Source organism: Ipomoea triloba, chromosome 9 (genome assembly GCF_003576645.1).
Source record: "Ipomoea triloba cultivar NCNSP0323 chromosome 9, ASM357664v1".
Classification (NCBI taxonomy): Eukaryota; Viridiplantae; Streptophyta; class Magnoliopsida; order Solanales; family Convolvulaceae; genus Ipomoea; species Ipomoea triloba.
The window spans coordinates 25,854,014-25,870,969 of record NC_044924.1 but is presented as its reverse complement, the minus strand read 5'-3'; the positions used below and the strand labels follow the sequence as shown (position 1 = coordinate 25,870,969).

The window sequence follows — 16,956 nt, the reverse complement described above, 5'->3', positions numbered from 1 at the left end:
GCATAAAATTTATATAGGTTATTACTATGTTGTCGATGCCGGTTATCCAAATACTCCTGGGTTTTTGGCACCTTATCGTGGGGAGAGCTATCACTTAAATGAATTCCGTGGACGAGGACGAATACGGAATAAGCAACCTCTATTCAACTACTGACACTCGTCCTTGCGTAATGTCATAGAGAGGTGTTTTGGGTTACTAAAAGCGAGGTTCCCAATTCTTAAATACATTCATGGTTACCTGTTGTGAAGACAAGCCCAAATCCCTCTTGCTTGTTGTGCAATGCACAATTTTATACGGTTGCAAGCCCAAATCCCTCTTGCTTGTTGTGCAATGCACAATTTTATACGGATGCAAGCCCAAATCCCTCTTGCTTGTTGTGCAATGCACAATTTTATACGGATGTATGATGCTATGGATCAATTATTTACCGAATATGAAAGGGAAGACATGGAAATGCCTAGTAGTAGTCGAAATGAACCTATAGAATTAGATATGTCTCAACAATTATGCATGAAGTTCGAGAAGACATAGCAAATGCTATATGGGGAAATTGTAATCAGTGATGCTATTCTTTTGTAACCAAACTATGTAATGATTGAAATAAGTACTATTAATTTATTGATTTTTTATTTTTTTTTGAATACTACTAAATCTATTAGAATGCAGTATCTGTTCATAATTACTTTCTCAACCAATTGAAGCACAAGAAGCACAAGAGTCAGTATTGAGGGAAGGGTTTGATGCCACTGGACCACAAGGTCCTTGGCTATTGATTTTTTATTTAAAAATTGAATTTGTAAATTGAAATTTAAAAATTGGAGAAATGAAAAATTGAAAAAATGGAGAATAAAAAATTGGAGAAATGAAAAAGGAAAACTGAAAAAAATGGAAAAATAGAAAATTGAAAATGAAAAAAATGAAATAAACCACCCCTTAATTCTTCTGTCAGGTTCGACTGCAAAAATAAAGGGCAAACAATTACTCGTATAAGCGAAGAATATCTGATGCATTGAGCATCTGCTGGGCTTGCGCTGACAAAAATCTTTGCTTCTCCATCCTTAGTTCCTCGCGAAAGGTTTGCATTACCCTAATTGATTCGTCTTGTGATTTTATTAATTTTTCACAGTACCCTTTGGATATTCAGATTCCTCTCTGCAACACTATATAAGCTTCAAGTACATCACCTCTTTGTGTATCCATTCATTGCCTGTAGCTTCATATCAAGTATCAAAATTCGGAAAAGTGTCTTGATTATCTACCCGTACCCACTAAGTTTTTATGGATAACTATGGAATGTGATGCTGCTTTAGTTAGGGTGACCTTGCTTGTTACTGCTTTCTTGTTGCAATTCTCTGCTCATTATAGATTCCATTAACGAGTAATTGTGTGCCACCTTAACTATTTTATTGCACTGAGATGGATATTGGTTGGTGATGATCTGTGCTATATGAATCAATTTTGACTTCTTTCGATTAATAAAAGGTTGTTACCCCATTCTGCATTTTGATTCATTTATTATTTATTTACATACAAGTCAAGGTGCAGCTACTAGAGAAACGAAACTAACTTCAAATGTAGAAAATTTTCTTATTTACTTTCTTTGAGACCTTTCTAGCTAGTGAGTTCTGATAGTTGATTTTGCATTCTTAATTTCTTGTTGACATGAGATAGGCTGGAGGGGAAAAAGTGACTATTATTTGATTGATGAAGTGTGATGGTAAAATGATCAATTTACACAATATGGGTACGTCTATTAGCAAATATTTCCGTCCTCTTAGATTCTCTCATGTCAGTTCGCAAAAATTTTCCTCACCTCATGTTTTCTCTTAGTATTTTTCCTTACCTTGTTTGTCTAAGGTTTATGGGATATGATCATATGAGCCTTTTGGATTTGTTGCTAATGCTCTGACATCTATGAAAGGTGCTTTGGAGTTTGGACTAAATGTGTACCTTATGGTTAATACATATTACTAAGTATTGCATGATGACTCAGTGACATAAGGTAAATGTATACCCATCTACAACCAACCACAGATTTACCTGGAGGTATTTGGAGGTAAAGGTACTAACTCCCAAGTTCCAGAAGAATGGAGTGCTTCCATTTCATCAACCATTGCCTGAGTCCACCCTGGATGAGTTAATGCTTCCTTGACATTGTTTGGAACAAAAACAGTTGACAAACTAGTAATGAAGGCACAATATGATGGAGACAAACGTTTATGTGAAAGGAAATTATAGATAGGATAAGGATTTCGAGTAGATCTGTTACCTACTCGACTGGCAATGGGAGAATCTGTTATGATATTTTGGGCCGTATCAGTGGGCAACGCTGGTGTGGGACATGAATCAACCAAGCATTCATCCTCTTGAGAACCTTGACGATTGCGCCGCTGGTAGGTATACAAGAAAGGTGAGTTCCGTCTTTCTTGTATGGTTGACATTGGTGCAGTTGTTTCAGCTATATTGGGAGACACAGGCTCTGTGAAATTAGGAACAGGAAGAATTTCTGTGGCTTCAAGTGGTTCCCATAAAAAATCAGATTCATCAACTGGAGTGGAGGAGAAAAAAGGTGTAGTTTCAAAAAATGTGACATCAAAGGAAGTATAGAAACGATGTGTTTTAGGACAATAACACCTAAAACCTTTTTGGAGGCGAGAGTACCCAATGAACACACATTTTATGGCCTTGGCATCAAGTTTGTCTCGTCCTGGGGTGGAGTCATGGACGAAGCAGGTACACCCGAAAATTCGTAATGGAAGTTTGTGGAGTGGTTCCTGTGGGAGTAAAAGATTAAGAGGAATTTTCCCTTGTAACACAGAAGATGGAATTCGATTTATGAGGTGACAGGAGTGAAGTATAGCATCTCCCCAAAATCTTTTAGGAACCTTGTGATGAATGAGCAAAGTGCGGGCTGTGTCAACAAGATGACGTATCTTCCGTTCAGCAACTCCATTTTGCTGAGGGGTCCTAGCACATGAAGATTCATGAAGTATTCCATGTGTGGAAAAAAAAGAAGTAAAAGAGTCAGAGAAATATTCTCTGGCATTGTCACTTCGTAGAACTTTGAGAGAAACTCCAAATTGATTCATGACTTCATTGTAGAATGTTTTGAACACATCAAATAGTTCAAAACGGTTTTTCATTAGAAAGACCCAACTGCATCGAGAAAAATCATCAATGAAAACGACAAAATACAAGAACCCTAAGGTGGTTGAAACACGACATGGTCCCCAAACATCAGAGTGAACTAAAGAAAAAGGTGTACTGGCCCTTCTATTCACTCTACTAGGATATGAGGCTCTTGAGTGTTTCCCAAGTTGACAAGACTCACATTCTATGTTCTTTAAATCTGACAAGCCAGGAACAAGTTGTTTTAATTTATTAATATTGGGATGCCCAAGGCGACAATGGCTAAGGAGAGGTGAAACAGTAGCGGCGCAAGCTGTGTTGGTATTGGTAGAGCCTAAAAGATGGTAGAGTCCTTGTGATTCATGTCCCGTACCAAGCATTTCCCTTGTTTGTCGGTCCTGAATAACCACGGAATCAGAAGAAAAGGTAACAAGGCAATTAAGAGAGTGAGTAAGCTGATGGATTGAAATCAAGTTGAAAGGACAACCGGGAATGTAAAGAACATGTTCTAGAGAAAAAGAATGGATAGTGACTTTTCCAATTCCCTTAGCTTTCCCTTTTGATCCATCACCAAAGGTAACAGATGGAAGAGAATCAGAGAAATCAATTTTGGAGAAAAACGAGGGATTACCAGATATGTGATCGGTGGCCCCGGAGTCCAAAAACCAAACAGAGTTTGATTGTGAAGCAAGAGCAATGTGGGTGCTGTCTGGAGAAATGGTTGTTTTGGCGGCCTTTAATTGCAAGAATTCTGCATACTCATCCTTTGAGATAACTTGTGTATCTGAATTCGCAGACTGAGCTATATTCACCATAGTTGGTTTTCCATGAAGTTTCCAGCAAACCTCACGAGTGTGCCCTTGTTTGTTACAGAAGTCACAAAAACGGGTAGAATTTCGTCCTCCGCCTCGGCCACCTCGATTGCTTCCTCGACCTCTTCCTCTATTGTAACTTTGAGTAGTGAGAGCAGAATGATCGACAAGGGTTGATGTGTTCCCTCTATGGATGGAGGAGACTTGAAGAAGTCTTTTGAACATTTCTTTAGTATTTGGAACAGCTCCATCTCCAAGTATACTATTTCGAACTTGCTCAAATTCTGGTTCAAGTTTGGCAAGTGTGAGAACAACAAAAAACTTGTCTCGTTGAGTAAGTTGCTCTTCAGGTGATCCTCCAATAGGCATGAGTTTGTTGAATTCAGCCATGAGTCCTTGGATTTTCCCCAAAAATTTTTCCATGGACATTTCTGACTTCTTGACACTTAGTATTTCACTGACAATGAAATAAAAACGAGAGATGTCGTTTGTATAAAGAGATTGAGCCTGTTTCCATACAGAAAAACAGGTTCTGAAAGGTCTAAACATGGGGATTAAATCCGGGGCAAGAGATTGCCATAATAGACTGCAAAGTTGAGCATCAACTCTCTTCCAAATATCCTTTTCATGCTGAATTTCTTCTGCTGTAGTAGTGAGGTGGTCAACCACTCCTTGACCCATAAACCATAGTTCTACTGCTGATGCCCAATCTTGATAATTTTGGGAACCAATGAGTCTTTCACTGGTGATAGTTAAACTCCCAGAAAGATTTGGAACGTAGACTTTAGGTTGAACTTGGAGAGATTTAGGTTGAACTTGGAGAGAAGGTTGGACTGGAAGAGGAGTATTTTGGACACTATCAATAATTTCCTCATCTGCCATATTGATAAATCAAATGTGAGAAAATCAGGATAGTGTCGCAGCAAAGGGATAGACCGATCTGAGAACTTTACTGAAAAAGTTTGCCGGAAAAAGTGTGTAGCTGCAGTTTGGAGTCAGTTTGGAGTGACTCCAACAAAATACAAGAATCCTGAGCTTCTAGAATGACACTATATCTTCAAATTTATGAAAAACTTATATTGGGAAGCTGTGTTTGAATTTTTCAGTTCGTATGAACAGTAAATTACTGTTCATACGAAGAAAGAAGAAGAAAATCAGGCCAAAGGACATGGCTCTGATACCATGTTAAGGAATTGAAGGGAGAAAAAATGCTTAAACTGTTATTTTATCATGCTAACTAATACATCTCTATTTATACACATGAGTGAAAGACAATTCTGCACTAAAAAGTCTAAAAGAAACTGCTGCCTAACAAACCAAATAAGGCTGCTGCCTAACATGTTGTTGACTGACAAATGGTGCTGCCTAACATTGCACTAACATAATAACAAACTAAATAAGGCTGCTGGTCTGCTGCCTAAACGGCTGCTGGTCTGCTGTCCAAAATATGAAATATTTCAACAAATACATATTACTAAGTATTGCATGATGACTCAGCTATATTTGAAATTGACATAAAAATGATAAAATATGTTATTGGGGCTTCTATTAAATGGGATTTACTCTATTCAGGCCATTACAATAGTTGACACTCAGGTTCTGTCATCCAACATAATAGCATCTCTAGTTTACTCTGAACTCTGAAGGCTTCAATGCAGCTAAAATTTTGAACTTTGCTCTTAGGCTTGCATGTTGTGGGATGTGGTATGTATATGGGCATTGTATTGTAAAAGAATTATGTGAAACTAAATAAAAATGCTACAGCTAACTAACCACTGTACCTCCTTATTGATATCAGAATCTCCTTGGCAATGACCTATAATTGGTGTCGCCTCATTACTCAAGTAAAAACAATGGATAGCATCTAAAGCATTATTATTTAAATAAAAAAATTTGTCAGTTCTAAGCTAACAAACTGGAAGAGTGGTCACATATTTGATGAGAGGACCCATCGGAAAAGATGGGGGTCACATCAAGAAAATACTTATTCATCCCTTCTTTCGATCTCTGTTTTAATACACATATACATGTATAATTTAATCAACTCCAAAGTCCAAAGGAAATTTTGTTGTCTAACTCTGGTTATTCAACTTTTGGCCTACCAGATGGGGTCTCTTGATTTAATTCCTTAGAATGTGTCTAAATATTGATGAGCTGCGTCCATCATGTATCCCACAGGTGTTGGGTTATCAGAGAGTAGGACTCGCATCCATAAGTGTATTAAGACAGTTTGTGTTAGACAGAAATTTGCTAACCATTTGCTACTGTCAATGTTGATAAGTAATGAAGAATGAGATTATTAAACTGAATCCTTGCTCTCATCTTCCTTCCCCTTGCACATGGTCCAAATTAAGGGTCAAATGGTCTCGCATTGTAGAGCTATATGGTGTGTTTGAAAATTTACTTTTCACTTAAGATATGCTGCATTGCTGCTTCTATTTCCCCGAGGACACTACAGATAATATTCTGTGTATGGTAAAAGTTGGAAGGCTGATGTTTTATTAGTAGCTCTTGCCTACTTGTTTGTTAATGTTTGCTTGATTCTGTTTCAGTATATTGTAAAATGCATGGTAGTCTCATCTCATTTTCATAATGACCTTTCAGATTTGCTTGCTAATGCTTTATCCCTCCACATTGAATGGTTGATGTTTTTTTTTTCGTCTTGGTAATTTGAATTTAGTTCTCTATGTTGGCTTAAAACATATATTCTCTGGACTGAAGTATCAAATTGGTTGTTTTCACATTTCTGTGGTATTGATTTTAATAATTATTTCAAATACACATGGATAAATGTCTTAGGAAGTTTCAATAGTTCTCTTGGTGTGTCTCCATGGCTTCATCCATTCCAACCCTCACTTTCTTTCCTTCCATCACCATGGATAAATTACCTGGGAGTGACAACTATCCATCTAGGTCTTTCTACTGTTGAGTCTTTAGCTCACATCCGTCCTTTCCAAGGAGAGTGAATATTCAAGTTTCGTCCCTCTTTGATTTAGTTTATATTGATGTTGGGGTCGTTGTGTCATCTTTACTTTGGGCTTTCATTATTTTGTTACTTCTGCTGATGACTAATCCAGGTGTAATTGGACTTTCCTTATGAAAGATCGTCAGTTCACCCATTCGTAATTTACATAGTGACAATGCAAAGGAGTTTTCTCGACCCCATATAGAACCTATATCGCCTCTCGGGGTATGTACATCAATGGTCTTGTGTTTATACATCACTACAAAATGGATTGTAGAATGTAAGAACTGACATTTGATAGAAATGGCTTGCACCCTATTGTTGCGCACGCATGTATTTCCTGAATTTTGGGTTGACGCTATCCTAAATTCCTAATAGCATGTTATCTCAAAAACAATATCCCATATTCAAAATGTCCTTGTGTTAAAGTATGTCTTACATTAAAAAATTAGAGAAGAAGATATGGGTTTATATGCTATAGGTTCAACTAACTAATCAGTTGGATTTAATTTGCATTATGGCCCAATTTGTTCATAGACATAGCTTGTACCCCTGTTTATTGTCGCCTCTGACTCATTCTCAATTCTAACACATAAAATGGGCTCTAAGCATTTATTTGTTATAATGCCTTGATGCTTGTGTGCATAAAATTTTTTAGCATTTATTATCTTTCCATTCTCCAGAGAGCCCTTACATAAATTGTATCTACATATCCACAAATGTGCGTGTCACTACTCACTAGTAGTTAATTATCTAGGATAGGATAAAAAGGAAACTTTTTTGGAAAGAAGGGGGCCTTATATAAAAGAGAATAGTAGTATAAGAGAAATTAAGGGAAGGGGTTATCTTAAGAAAGAACATCTTTTCTTTTTTTTAAAAATAGAACAAGAAAAAAAACTTTATAACCTCTATCCGCATTAACAAGCAAATTGTTGAAATATAATGTCCACTTACCATCGCTAGAACCTGATCTGATCAGATGCCTTTCTGAAGTCCTACAGTAAGAAGAAACAGATTTTTATAATGGCAGCAATTTACAGTCTCTATATCATCAACAAATCAGGAGGCCTTATTTTCTACAAGGTTACTATTTTGACAAATTTTTGTTCTACTTAGCAGCTTTCATTTTCTAAAAAAAAATATTCTGGAAAAGATTCAATCATTCAAATGTTGATGTGAAAAACCTTAGGATTACGGATCAGCTGGAAGAATGGACACCAATGATAGCTTGAGGTTGGCGAGTCTGTGGCATTCTATGCACGCCATCTCTCAGCAACTCTCTCCAATCATCGGTTGCTCAGGCATTGAACTCCTTCAAGCCGACACCTTTGATCTTCACTGCTTCCAGTCTCTCACTGGTAATTTCTTTTTCATCACTTTGTTTACAAAATTAGCAATGGGTTTTCGTTTCCTGTGTGTTTTATTGCACTTATACCCTTCTTTATTTTAAGGGAATTTTTAAAGGGAATGATGTATAACTTATTTTTATGCTTCAGGAGTGACAATAGTATACCGAACAAACTTATAAATAAATCTAGCTATACATAGATGAATCTGTATTGATTTTCTTGATTATATGTTATAAGCAAAAAAAAAAAAAAAAAAAAAGAAACTCGCACGCACAATGACATATATTGTGATTAAAGTGAACCATAACGGAACTGTAATTTGTGTTCTCTTGATATCTAACTGAAGGGAATGTGAATGATCTATCTAGAAAAAGATGATGGATGGAAGCATTCACACTGTGAAGGGACTTTTTGTGCATCCAACAATGCTTCTCCTTGCAAACCATAAACCTGCAACCTATGATTCTGAGTACCTTTGCTAGAAAGTTTCTTCAAATCTCATGTATTTTGCAAATGATATCTCAACAGAGATGTTTTCTCACTGTTTAAGTTTGAGCAACAATAGTTTATGTATAACGGTACCCACTTTTTGACAAAAAGGAACAGTAAAATACCAATTATCGAGTAGCTCATAAGTTGACAAAAGTAATGTTCCCGATAATTTCCTGCACAAAAGAAAACTATGCATAATCATGTTGATCTGCTGTAGACTGGTCAAGATGGATTATATGCTCTTGTATCATATTTAGCGGTTTGTTCTCTGTCTTAGTATGTTCTCCATAAAGTTGTCAAGTGCTTTAGTTGAAATGACACAGAACATACAATTTTGCTGTATATTTGGCAAGTACTAGCCAATTGCTGTACTCTGAGTTGTTTTTACTACAGGGACAAAAATTTTTGTGGTCTGTGAGCCTGGAACACTGCATATGGAACCTCTCTTGAAATATATCTACGAATTGTATACCGATTACGTTTTGAAGAATCCTTTCTACGAAATGGAGATGCCAATTCGATGTGAACTCTTCGACATCAACTTGGCACAGGCAGTACAGAAGGATCGTGTTGCATTATTAGGAAGATAGATTTTCTGTGCTTCATATATGGTTTACAAGTTGGCTCCTCTTTACTAACATTTTGCAGGCTATGGTATATGAAACTGTAAACAAGTTTACTTGTACTCTATAATTCGATACGGTTTTCGTTCTAACTTAGAAAAATCATGGTCCCAGAATTGAGTTTTTATCTACCGTTGTATGAAAATTGAACTTGTGATTTTCTTTTGATAGTTTTAGACTTATGCCACTAAACTATGGCTGGAATTCATTAGCTGTCTCTATTTTGTCATTGGTTGCGGAGATAGAGTACTTATACTTCTAATGTTGTTCATTATGTTGACACAGCCGCTTACAAAGCATTGTTCTATCAAAATTAATTAACATGGTAAAATCATGTGCTTGGTAAATAGCTATTGGCTAATAGTTGTTAGTTGTTAATGGGTTTGATTAGGTTTATAGTATTGGTTGATTGTAGAAAGATATTTGGTAAATTAACTGTTAATTGATAGTTGATTATATGTAAAATGACTTTGGGTATGTTTGGTTATTGGCGGATCCGCCAATTTTCAGTGTTTTGACCGAAGTCAAAACGCTAAAAAGCTGTTTGGTTAATGGCGGTTTGGAGCAGCGGTTTCGCTCCAAACCGCCAAGTTGCAAAACGCTGCTACAGCATTTTGGTCCCCAAAATACCCTTATAATTATAAAAAATAAAAAATAAAAAAAAAATTAACTTTTAGTTGCCTCTGGGCAAACATTGTTGTAAAGAAAAGGAGCCTTGAGGCCTCAAGGCTCCCTTCCTCACTTATCCCACCGATGTGGGATAAGTGAGGGGGAAAAGATTACAAAAGGGGAGCCTTAGAGGCCCGCCCCCTTTTTTTTTTTTTTTTTTAACATTATTATTATTATTGTTGTTGTTATTATTATTGTTATGTTATTATATTTATGTATGTATATACATATATATATATATATATATATATATATATATATATATACCCTTTTGGTCATTTTACATGTCAACCGCTAATCTAAACAGGTAATTTTACCAAACATCTTTTTACAAACCGCTAATACAATTCACTTGTCAAACCCGCTAATACAATCCGCTATTTGATAACCGCTAACACAATCCGCTACCGCTAAATTCCAACCGCTTATAACCAAACAAGCCCTTTCTCAAAAAGCTAATTGAAAAAGTTAGTTTTTTGAATTTTAGCCTTTTAGAGCAATAAGCTGTTACAAAAAGTTAATTAACCAAATGCTTATATTTGATTGTTTAACAAAGTCAAACAATTAATAGCGTTCAAACAACTCAAATGACTTGATTGGCTAACTATTTTATCAGGGCTGTTATAAACTACTCCATGCTCTACAGGAGCTTGTCAAAGTCATAAATTTATATCGTTTTACATGAAAAAAAAAAAAAAAAACCCTTGTAATGGAGTGGTGTAAACTTGTAACATTAAATAAGAGAGGTAACCAATTTAATGTTTAATTATGTATAATTGTACTTTAGTGAAAATTGATTACTTTAGGAATCAAATCGAAATTAGAACCATACAAATAAGATTTAGGTGGTCTGCCAAAGGCCTTGTGGTCTAGTGGCACCCAGTTGTATCCCCACATAGGAGGGGTGGGTTTGAGCTTCTATCACCACCACCACCAGTACTATTATTATTATTATTATATTATCAGTATTATAATAATAATTATTATTATTATTATCAGTATTATTATTATTATTAAAAATGTTTTAAAAAGGATAAAAGTGGAAATAAAATAAAATACTTATTCATGTTAGGTCAGTTATAAGCTAATACCGGGGGTGCTGGTAATAGCTATTACCCTTGCAAAGGTAATAGCTCATTCCTAGGAACAATGTTCCTGGGAATACAAGTGTTTACCAAACAACGGAATAGGCTATTACTGGGAATGCTATGCCATTTCCTGCCTATTCCGTGAACCAAACATCTCGTTAAACTCTATTAAAATTTTACTTAGTACATAGATACTTTAGTACTTTTTAATATTTCTTCTTCCATTATAATTTTGTTTAGTCTCAATATTTAATTTGTAAAATAAAAAACATGATTTTAATAGAGGGTCATGTAGAAAAAATAAGGACGATGTGTCACAATTTAGCGAAGAATGTTATCAAATCTCTATTTTGCATATGAAATACCAAAATTGACAATTTTATAAAGAATAAATTCAATAAAAGTAATAAAATTTTAAAATATCTATATACTAAATAAAATTTAATAGAGTTTGTTATTCTATAAATTAAAAATGTAACTTTTTGAAGAGTCAAAAGTGTATATTTACATTATAAAAAAAAGATTAAAATCACTAACGATTAAACAATTGAACGACTAAAATTATATTTTCCCTAAAAATAAACATTCAATATATTTATATATTTCATATTTTTCCTCGACAAATTTGCACTAAATCAGGATATGACTTTGTGTAGCCAATTCTTATCGTCAATTGTGATTGTGGGCCGGTCCGGCAGCGCTGGTGCTCCGTCGGGTAAATGTAGGTGGTGACGGCGCGTGAGAAGCACTTCTTGACAACCAACAATGGAAGCTCTTGGCCTTGGTTATGGACTCCCACACCTTTCTCTTCTCAGAAGCTATCATCGGCGACAGCAACAAAGGTCGCGGCTCTCTAGTTCAGCCAGTTGCGTCGCACTTTTAGCGCCAAGGTTTTCTCCCATGTCCGGAGCTTCAATCGCAAAGGTCTTCTTTGTCTTGTGTTTAGTTGAGTGTTGAGTGTTGAGTTCAATATGCGTTTCAACTGTTTGTGTGTGGTCTTTGCTGAAATGGTTATTTTTCTCATTTTGTAGTTTCAACACAAAATTGGAGTAAAAATGCTAGAGTTGAAGCAGATAGAAGAAATTGCTGCTGCTAGAAAAAGAGGGGATGCTCTGGTACATTTCTTGTTGAATGGCACTTCTCTTTGAAAATCTCTTTGACATATTTGTTTATGAGATAATGCTTTATGTGATTGTGGATATTGCAAAATTCCCCAATAATTTTCTTCTCTCAAAAGAAGAACTAATGTACTTGTTTCATCATAATAATTCATAAAAACTGCCACTGAATATTGTTGAGATTAACAAGAAAGGGCCAAGTCGAGTACATGCCTCTCGAAAATGTGATGGTGGTATAAAGAAATAAAGTTGGCATTCTCTACTAGCTATAGCTTTTGACTTAGTGGTGCTAGAGCCAGGTTAGGCGGAGGCCGGTAATGGGCCAATTGGTGGCTAGAGGATTGTTGGGCAGAGGTTGGTAAAGTGCCAAGTCCAACACCTTGCCTCTCGAAAATGTGATGGCGGTATAAGGAAATAAATTTGCGCTTTCGCTAGTAGCTTTAGCTTTTGGCATAGTGGTAAGCGCTTGATGCTAACAAATATAATATATTTGAGTGAGCCTGAGGGTTATGCATCAATCTGCCATTGACTAAGCACCATATGAAATCTTTGAGCTTAACAGGGGCAGCCTAGGAGAAACCTTGAGGTACTAAACTGGTTAGGAAAGCTCTATAGCTAAACATCTCTTACCTGTCTAATACCCAAACTATAACCTGAGGAAATATATGGAAATGATTAGTGTGTGAAGAAATGATCTCTCTGCCTTTTATATTATGTAGAAAAAGAAAATTCCAATGAATAGGATTTCCAATATGATGAGAGTAAAAAGATGAAGGTGATTTGAGCTAGTTCACAGAGGTAACACTACAACTATTTTTTGTCTAAGAAAAATTCCTCACCAGGTTACCATGTGTATCCTTATAAATGTGCAAAAAGCTGTCTGCACTGAACCTTAATCTCTACACACTACAGGTCACTTCTACAAATAAAATCACATGTTGAAATCTAGACTTTCTGCAAGCTCTTCTGTAGATCTGTGTCACTGTATGCTGTATGCCTGTAGCTGTTTTTTTGTTTTTATCTTTATCGTATTACTGCTTCAGTGCTTGTTTTCAGACTTTTGAGCATTTTATCTCTGGGTTTTGTTTGTATAAACAATTATAAAATGAACAAGTGGAAAAGGACCCCAATGTGCCTCACTTGTCACCTTCTTTCTTCATGCTATCTTCCGAATTGTCATGATTTTAAATACTGTTTGCAGGCATGTGTGAATGGCTCCTCAACATCCTCTATTTTTCTTCATTTTCTCCTAAAAGAAGAAGAAGAGGAAGAAGAAAAGGAGGAAGAAGAGGAGGAAGAGGAAGAAGAAAGGTTAACCTCAAAAATAAATGACCCAATTATGAATTTCTTCAAGACACGGGTAGAGAATCCTGACTCAGTTCCTGATGTGGATCATCATGGCAAGTTCTCTCTCAGTAAGAACCGCAAAACCTCTTGGCACCTTTCTCCTAGCATTGGTTCAACTAAAGAAAAAGAAGAAAAAGGAGGAGGAGGAGGAGTAGGAGGAGGAGAAGAAGAAGAAGAAGAAGAAGAAGATGACGACGATGACGATGATGATGATTATGAAATTGAGAAACTCCAAACTGGCCTTCCTATTACAAAAGTTGAGGGAGTTGTTGGTGAAATTCTGGAAAAGGCTAGGAGTTTACCGGAAAATGTGACATTAGGGGAAGTTTTAAGGGAGTTTGAAGGGAGGATTGGGGAGAAGGAGTGCGTGGAGGTGTTGGGGCTTCTGGGAGAAGAGGGTCTGCTCAAGGGCTGCCTATACTTTTTTGAATGGATGAGGTTGAATGAGCCTTCACTCCTTACGCCTCGGGCATGTACAGTTCTGTTTCCAATACTTGGGAGGGCTGGGATGGGCAACGAGTTAATACTTCTATTCAGAAGCTTGCCTAATCACAAGCCCTTCAGGAATGTTCATATTTATAATGCTGCTATTTCCGGGCTTTTGAGCTCTCGTCGGTAATATTTCTATTGCATTTCTACTGTGCACTATATCATGCGGTTAACTTGGGCAAAATCCCATTATTTTTTGTTTAGTTTTCTTAGTGATATTTTTGCTTTATTTACTAATTTATCTACATTTTATTTAAACAAAAACTTTGCATTTGTGGAATGCAAGTAACATCAGCACTCAGCTGAGCAGTTTCTTGCATATGGCATTTTAACCTAGTGACTTATAGTTAGACGATCCTTAGAAACTGAGTTGGACTTTCTCTTGTTTTAATCATAGGTACAGTGATGCCTGGGGAGTCTATGAGATGATGCAAATGAATAATGTTCAACCGGATCGTGTGACCTGTTCCATACTTATTACAGTAATGAGGAAAATGGGAAGCACTGCCAAGGAAGCCTGGCAGATCTTTGAGAAAATGAATAAGAAAGGGGCCATGTGGAGTCTAGAAGCCGTAGGTGCTTTGGTTAAATCATTTTGTGATGAGGGGCTTAAGAGGGAAGCCCTAATTATCCAATCTGAAATGGAGAAAAGGGGGATCTCTTCAAATGCTATTGTATATAATACTATAATGGATGCTTATAGTAAATCAAACCAAATTGAAGAAGCTGAGGGTCTGTTGGCTGAGATGAAGATGAAAGGAATATCACCCACGTCAGCCACTTATAACATTTTAATGGATGCATATAGCAGAAGGATGCAGCCTGATGTAGTTGAGAAGCTACTAGAAGAGATGGAAAATACCGGGTTGGAGCCAAATGTAAAATCCTATACATGCCTCATTAGTGCATATGGCAGGCAGAAGAAGATGGGTGACCGGGCTGCTGATGCTTTCTTGAGAATGAAAAAGGTTGGTATAAAACCAAATTCTCATTCATATGCAGCTCTTATTCATGCTTATTCAGTCAGTGGATGGCATGAGAAGGCTTATATCGCTTTTAAGAATATGCTAAGGGAAGGAATAAAACCCTCAATACAAGCTTACACTGCTTTGCTTGATGCATTTCGGCGTTCGGGTGACACAGAAGCACTAATGGAAATTTGGAAAATGATGATCAAAGATAAAATTCAAGGGACTAGGGTAACTTTCAATACTCTTCTCGATGGATTTGCTAAACAAGGTCACTATGTTGAAGCAAGAGATGTTATATGTGAGTTCGGAAAGGTTGGGTTGCAACCAACAGTTATGACATATAATATGTTGATGAATGCATATGCACGGGGAGGGCAAGAATCGAAGTTGCCACAGCTTCTGGAAGAAATGGCAGCACATAATCTAAAACCTGATTCGGTTACCTATGCCACAATGATATATGCCTATATCCGTGTTCGAGATTTCAAGAGAGCATTTTATTATCACAAGAAGATGGTTCAAAGTGGGGAAGTTCCTGATGCCAAATTATATCAGAAGCTCCGGGCAATATTGGATGAAAAAGCTTCGTTTAAGAACAGGAAGGATAGGAGTGCTTTGAAGGGCATTATTAGAAGCAACATGGGTGTACTGAAGCAGAAGAAAAGGAAAAAAGATGAGTTCTGGAAATATAAAAAGAATCGATCAAGAACTGATCAAACAGCTCAATATCAACGGAAAATGTTCTGATTGGCTTCCTTCTTCGATCACTATCGGGGTAATCCCTTTTCAGTTGCGCTTGATGGATATATTGTTTCTTACTTATATGCTACTAATGGGTTATAAAAAGAAATATCAGCATGTTGACGAGGAGAGTGGGGAGGTTCTGAAATTCTTTCCAAGTGGAACTGCTGACAAGAGCCAAGCAGTGGTTGGATGTAATTGCTCCTATTAGCTTGCAGCCATTCCTTGATAAAGGATTTCTTGTAAGATTTGCCTAGTATTTTTCATTCTTTGCTTCTTTATGTTTGTGGTCACATCATTTCTCACATGGGTGTTTAGTCACCTTAACCTAAAAGGCAAGAGGGTGGCCAAGTATCATGTATATGGTTCCAAGTTCATAGGAGTAATTATTAATTATGAAGTCCCTAGAACTCTAGAAGGCTAGAATTTCTGCTCTAATCGCTCCATGTACATGTTTGTTAAACGTATTTTTGTGTTATCAATGTAATCTATGCCAAAAGAAAAGGTTAATAGAGTTGTTTTGGATTGGACTTAATTCCAATTTTGCTTCTTGGCTATTGCATTTTCACTTTTGATTCTTGAGTTTATTATTAATCAAACTTTATTCTTCATTATTAAAGATGTCATTTGTAGTTTTCAATTATTAAAAGTGGTATATCTTTGTAGGTTCGAGTGGCATCCGGGTGCACCCCAATGTGGAAGGGGTGGATTCGAGCCTCAGTGGAGGCGCTGCTGTCTCTTTGTGTTTTAGTTGGTTGAGAAAGTAGTTTATGAACAGATACTACATTGTAACTGAGTCATTAGCACTAAAAAAAATATGGTATATCTAGAGCTATTGGTTCTGAACCCAAGCGTAGTTAGGTTAGGGAGTCATGGGCTAATTACATTGGTTAAATAATTTGAGTCTATGACCAAAGTTTTGTGGCCTAAATTGGATTGAAAAGTACAATTTGGAGGGGCAAAGTGTAAAGATTGAAGGGTGAGGTGTGAACTCAGATGTTGGCCAGTTGCCCCCAACCTTGACTGCTTGTACGGGCAAGGGTGTAGGGATGGCAATGGGGTGGGGCGGGGTATATCCCCGACCCCGCGAACGCATTCCTAACCCACTCTCCGCACTCGCATCCGCACGGGTAATAAAATTCTTACCCTATTCTCACTCCGG

The 16,956-nt window shown here is 36.7% G+C and overlaps 3 protein-coding genes across 10 annotated transcripts; 2 read left to right on the top strand and 1 right to left on the bottom strand.

The window, feature by feature from the left end:
* Window positions 1-953: 953 nt before the first annotated feature.
* Window positions 954-9,633, top strand: LOC116030029 (trafficking protein particle complex subunit 4-like). 8 transcript variants are annotated; one of them, XM_031272122.1, is made up of 5 exons: window positions 969-1,076; window positions 7,020-7,132; window positions 7,909-7,990; window positions 8,097-8,265; window positions 9,142-9,633. In XM_031272122.1, exons 3-5 carry the CDS (start codon window positions 7,931-7,933, stop codon window positions 9,336-9,338), a joined length of 426 nt encoding a protein of 141 aa, XP_031127982.1. In that variant the 5' UTR covers window positions 969-1,076; window positions 7,020-7,132; window positions 7,909-7,930; the 3' UTR covers window positions 9,339-9,633. The 8 variants fall into 8 exon arrangements, with proteins under 8 accessions (XP_031127980.1, XP_031127979.1, XP_031127976.1 ...); XM_031272121.1 differs by having other exon boundaries at window positions 7,901-7,990; XM_031272117.1 differs by having other exon boundaries at window positions 7,887-7,990.
* LOC116030028 lies at window positions 3,132-4,169 on the bottom strand. Its single transcript, XM_031272115.1, has 2 exons — window positions 3,762-4,169; window positions 3,132-3,528 (listed from the first exon to the last, which is right to left on the bottom strand). Exons 1-2 carry the CDS (start codon window positions 4,165-4,167, stop codon window positions 3,491-3,493), a joined length of 444 nt encoding a protein of 147 aa, XP_031127975.1. The 5' UTR covers window positions 4,168-4,169; the 3' UTR covers window positions 3,132-3,490.
* A 2,142-nt stretch (window positions 9,634-11,775) lies between the features above and the next one.
* LOC116030207 (pentatricopeptide repeat-containing protein At5g50280, chloroplastic) lies at window positions 11,776-16,335 on the top strand. The gene is made up of 4 exons (XM_031272383.1): window positions 11,776-12,052; window positions 12,160-12,243; window positions 13,448-14,208; window positions 14,480-16,335. Exons 1-4 carry the CDS (start codon window positions 11,894-11,896, stop codon window positions 15,798-15,800), a joined length of 2,325 nt encoding a protein of 774 aa, XP_031128243.1. The 5' UTR covers window positions 11,776-11,893; the 3' UTR covers window positions 15,801-16,335.
* Window positions 16,336-16,956: the final 621 nt, after the last annotated feature.

Bases quoted from the DNA above. Each gene is read 5' to 3' on its own strand.
- LOC116030028 (XM_031272115.1), bottom strand. From the start codon at position 4,167: ATGTTCAAAAGACTTCTTCAAGTCTCCTCCATCCATAGAGGGAACACA. The intron at 3,529-3,761 runs GTAATCCCTCGT...GTGGTTATTCAG, and splicing joins GGCCACCGATCACATATCTG to GACCGACAAACAAGGGAAAT.
- LOC116030029 (XM_031272120.1), top strand. From the start codon at position 7,931: ATGGCAGCAATTTACAGTCTCTATATCATCAACAAATCAGGAGGCCTT. The intron at 7,991-8,096 runs GTTACTATTTTG...GAAAAACCTTAG, and splicing joins GAGGCCTTATTTTCTACAAG to GATTACGGATCAGCTGGAAG. The intron at 8,266-9,141 runs GTAATTTCTTTT...TTTTTACTACAG, and splicing joins CTGCTTCCAGTCTCTCACTG to GGACAAAAATTTTTGTGGTC.
- LOC116030207 (XM_031272383.1), top strand. From the start codon at position 11,894: ATGGAAGCTCTTGGCCTTGGTTATGGACTCCCACACCTTTCTCTTCTC. The intron at 12,244-13,447 runs GTACATTTCTTG...TACTGTTTGCAG, and splicing joins GAAAAAGAGGGGATGCTCTG to GCATGTGTGAATGGCTCCTC. The intron at 14,209-14,479 runs GTAATATTTCTA...TTTTAATCATAG, and splicing joins GGGCTTTTGAGCTCTCGTCG to GTACAGTGATGCCTGGGGAG.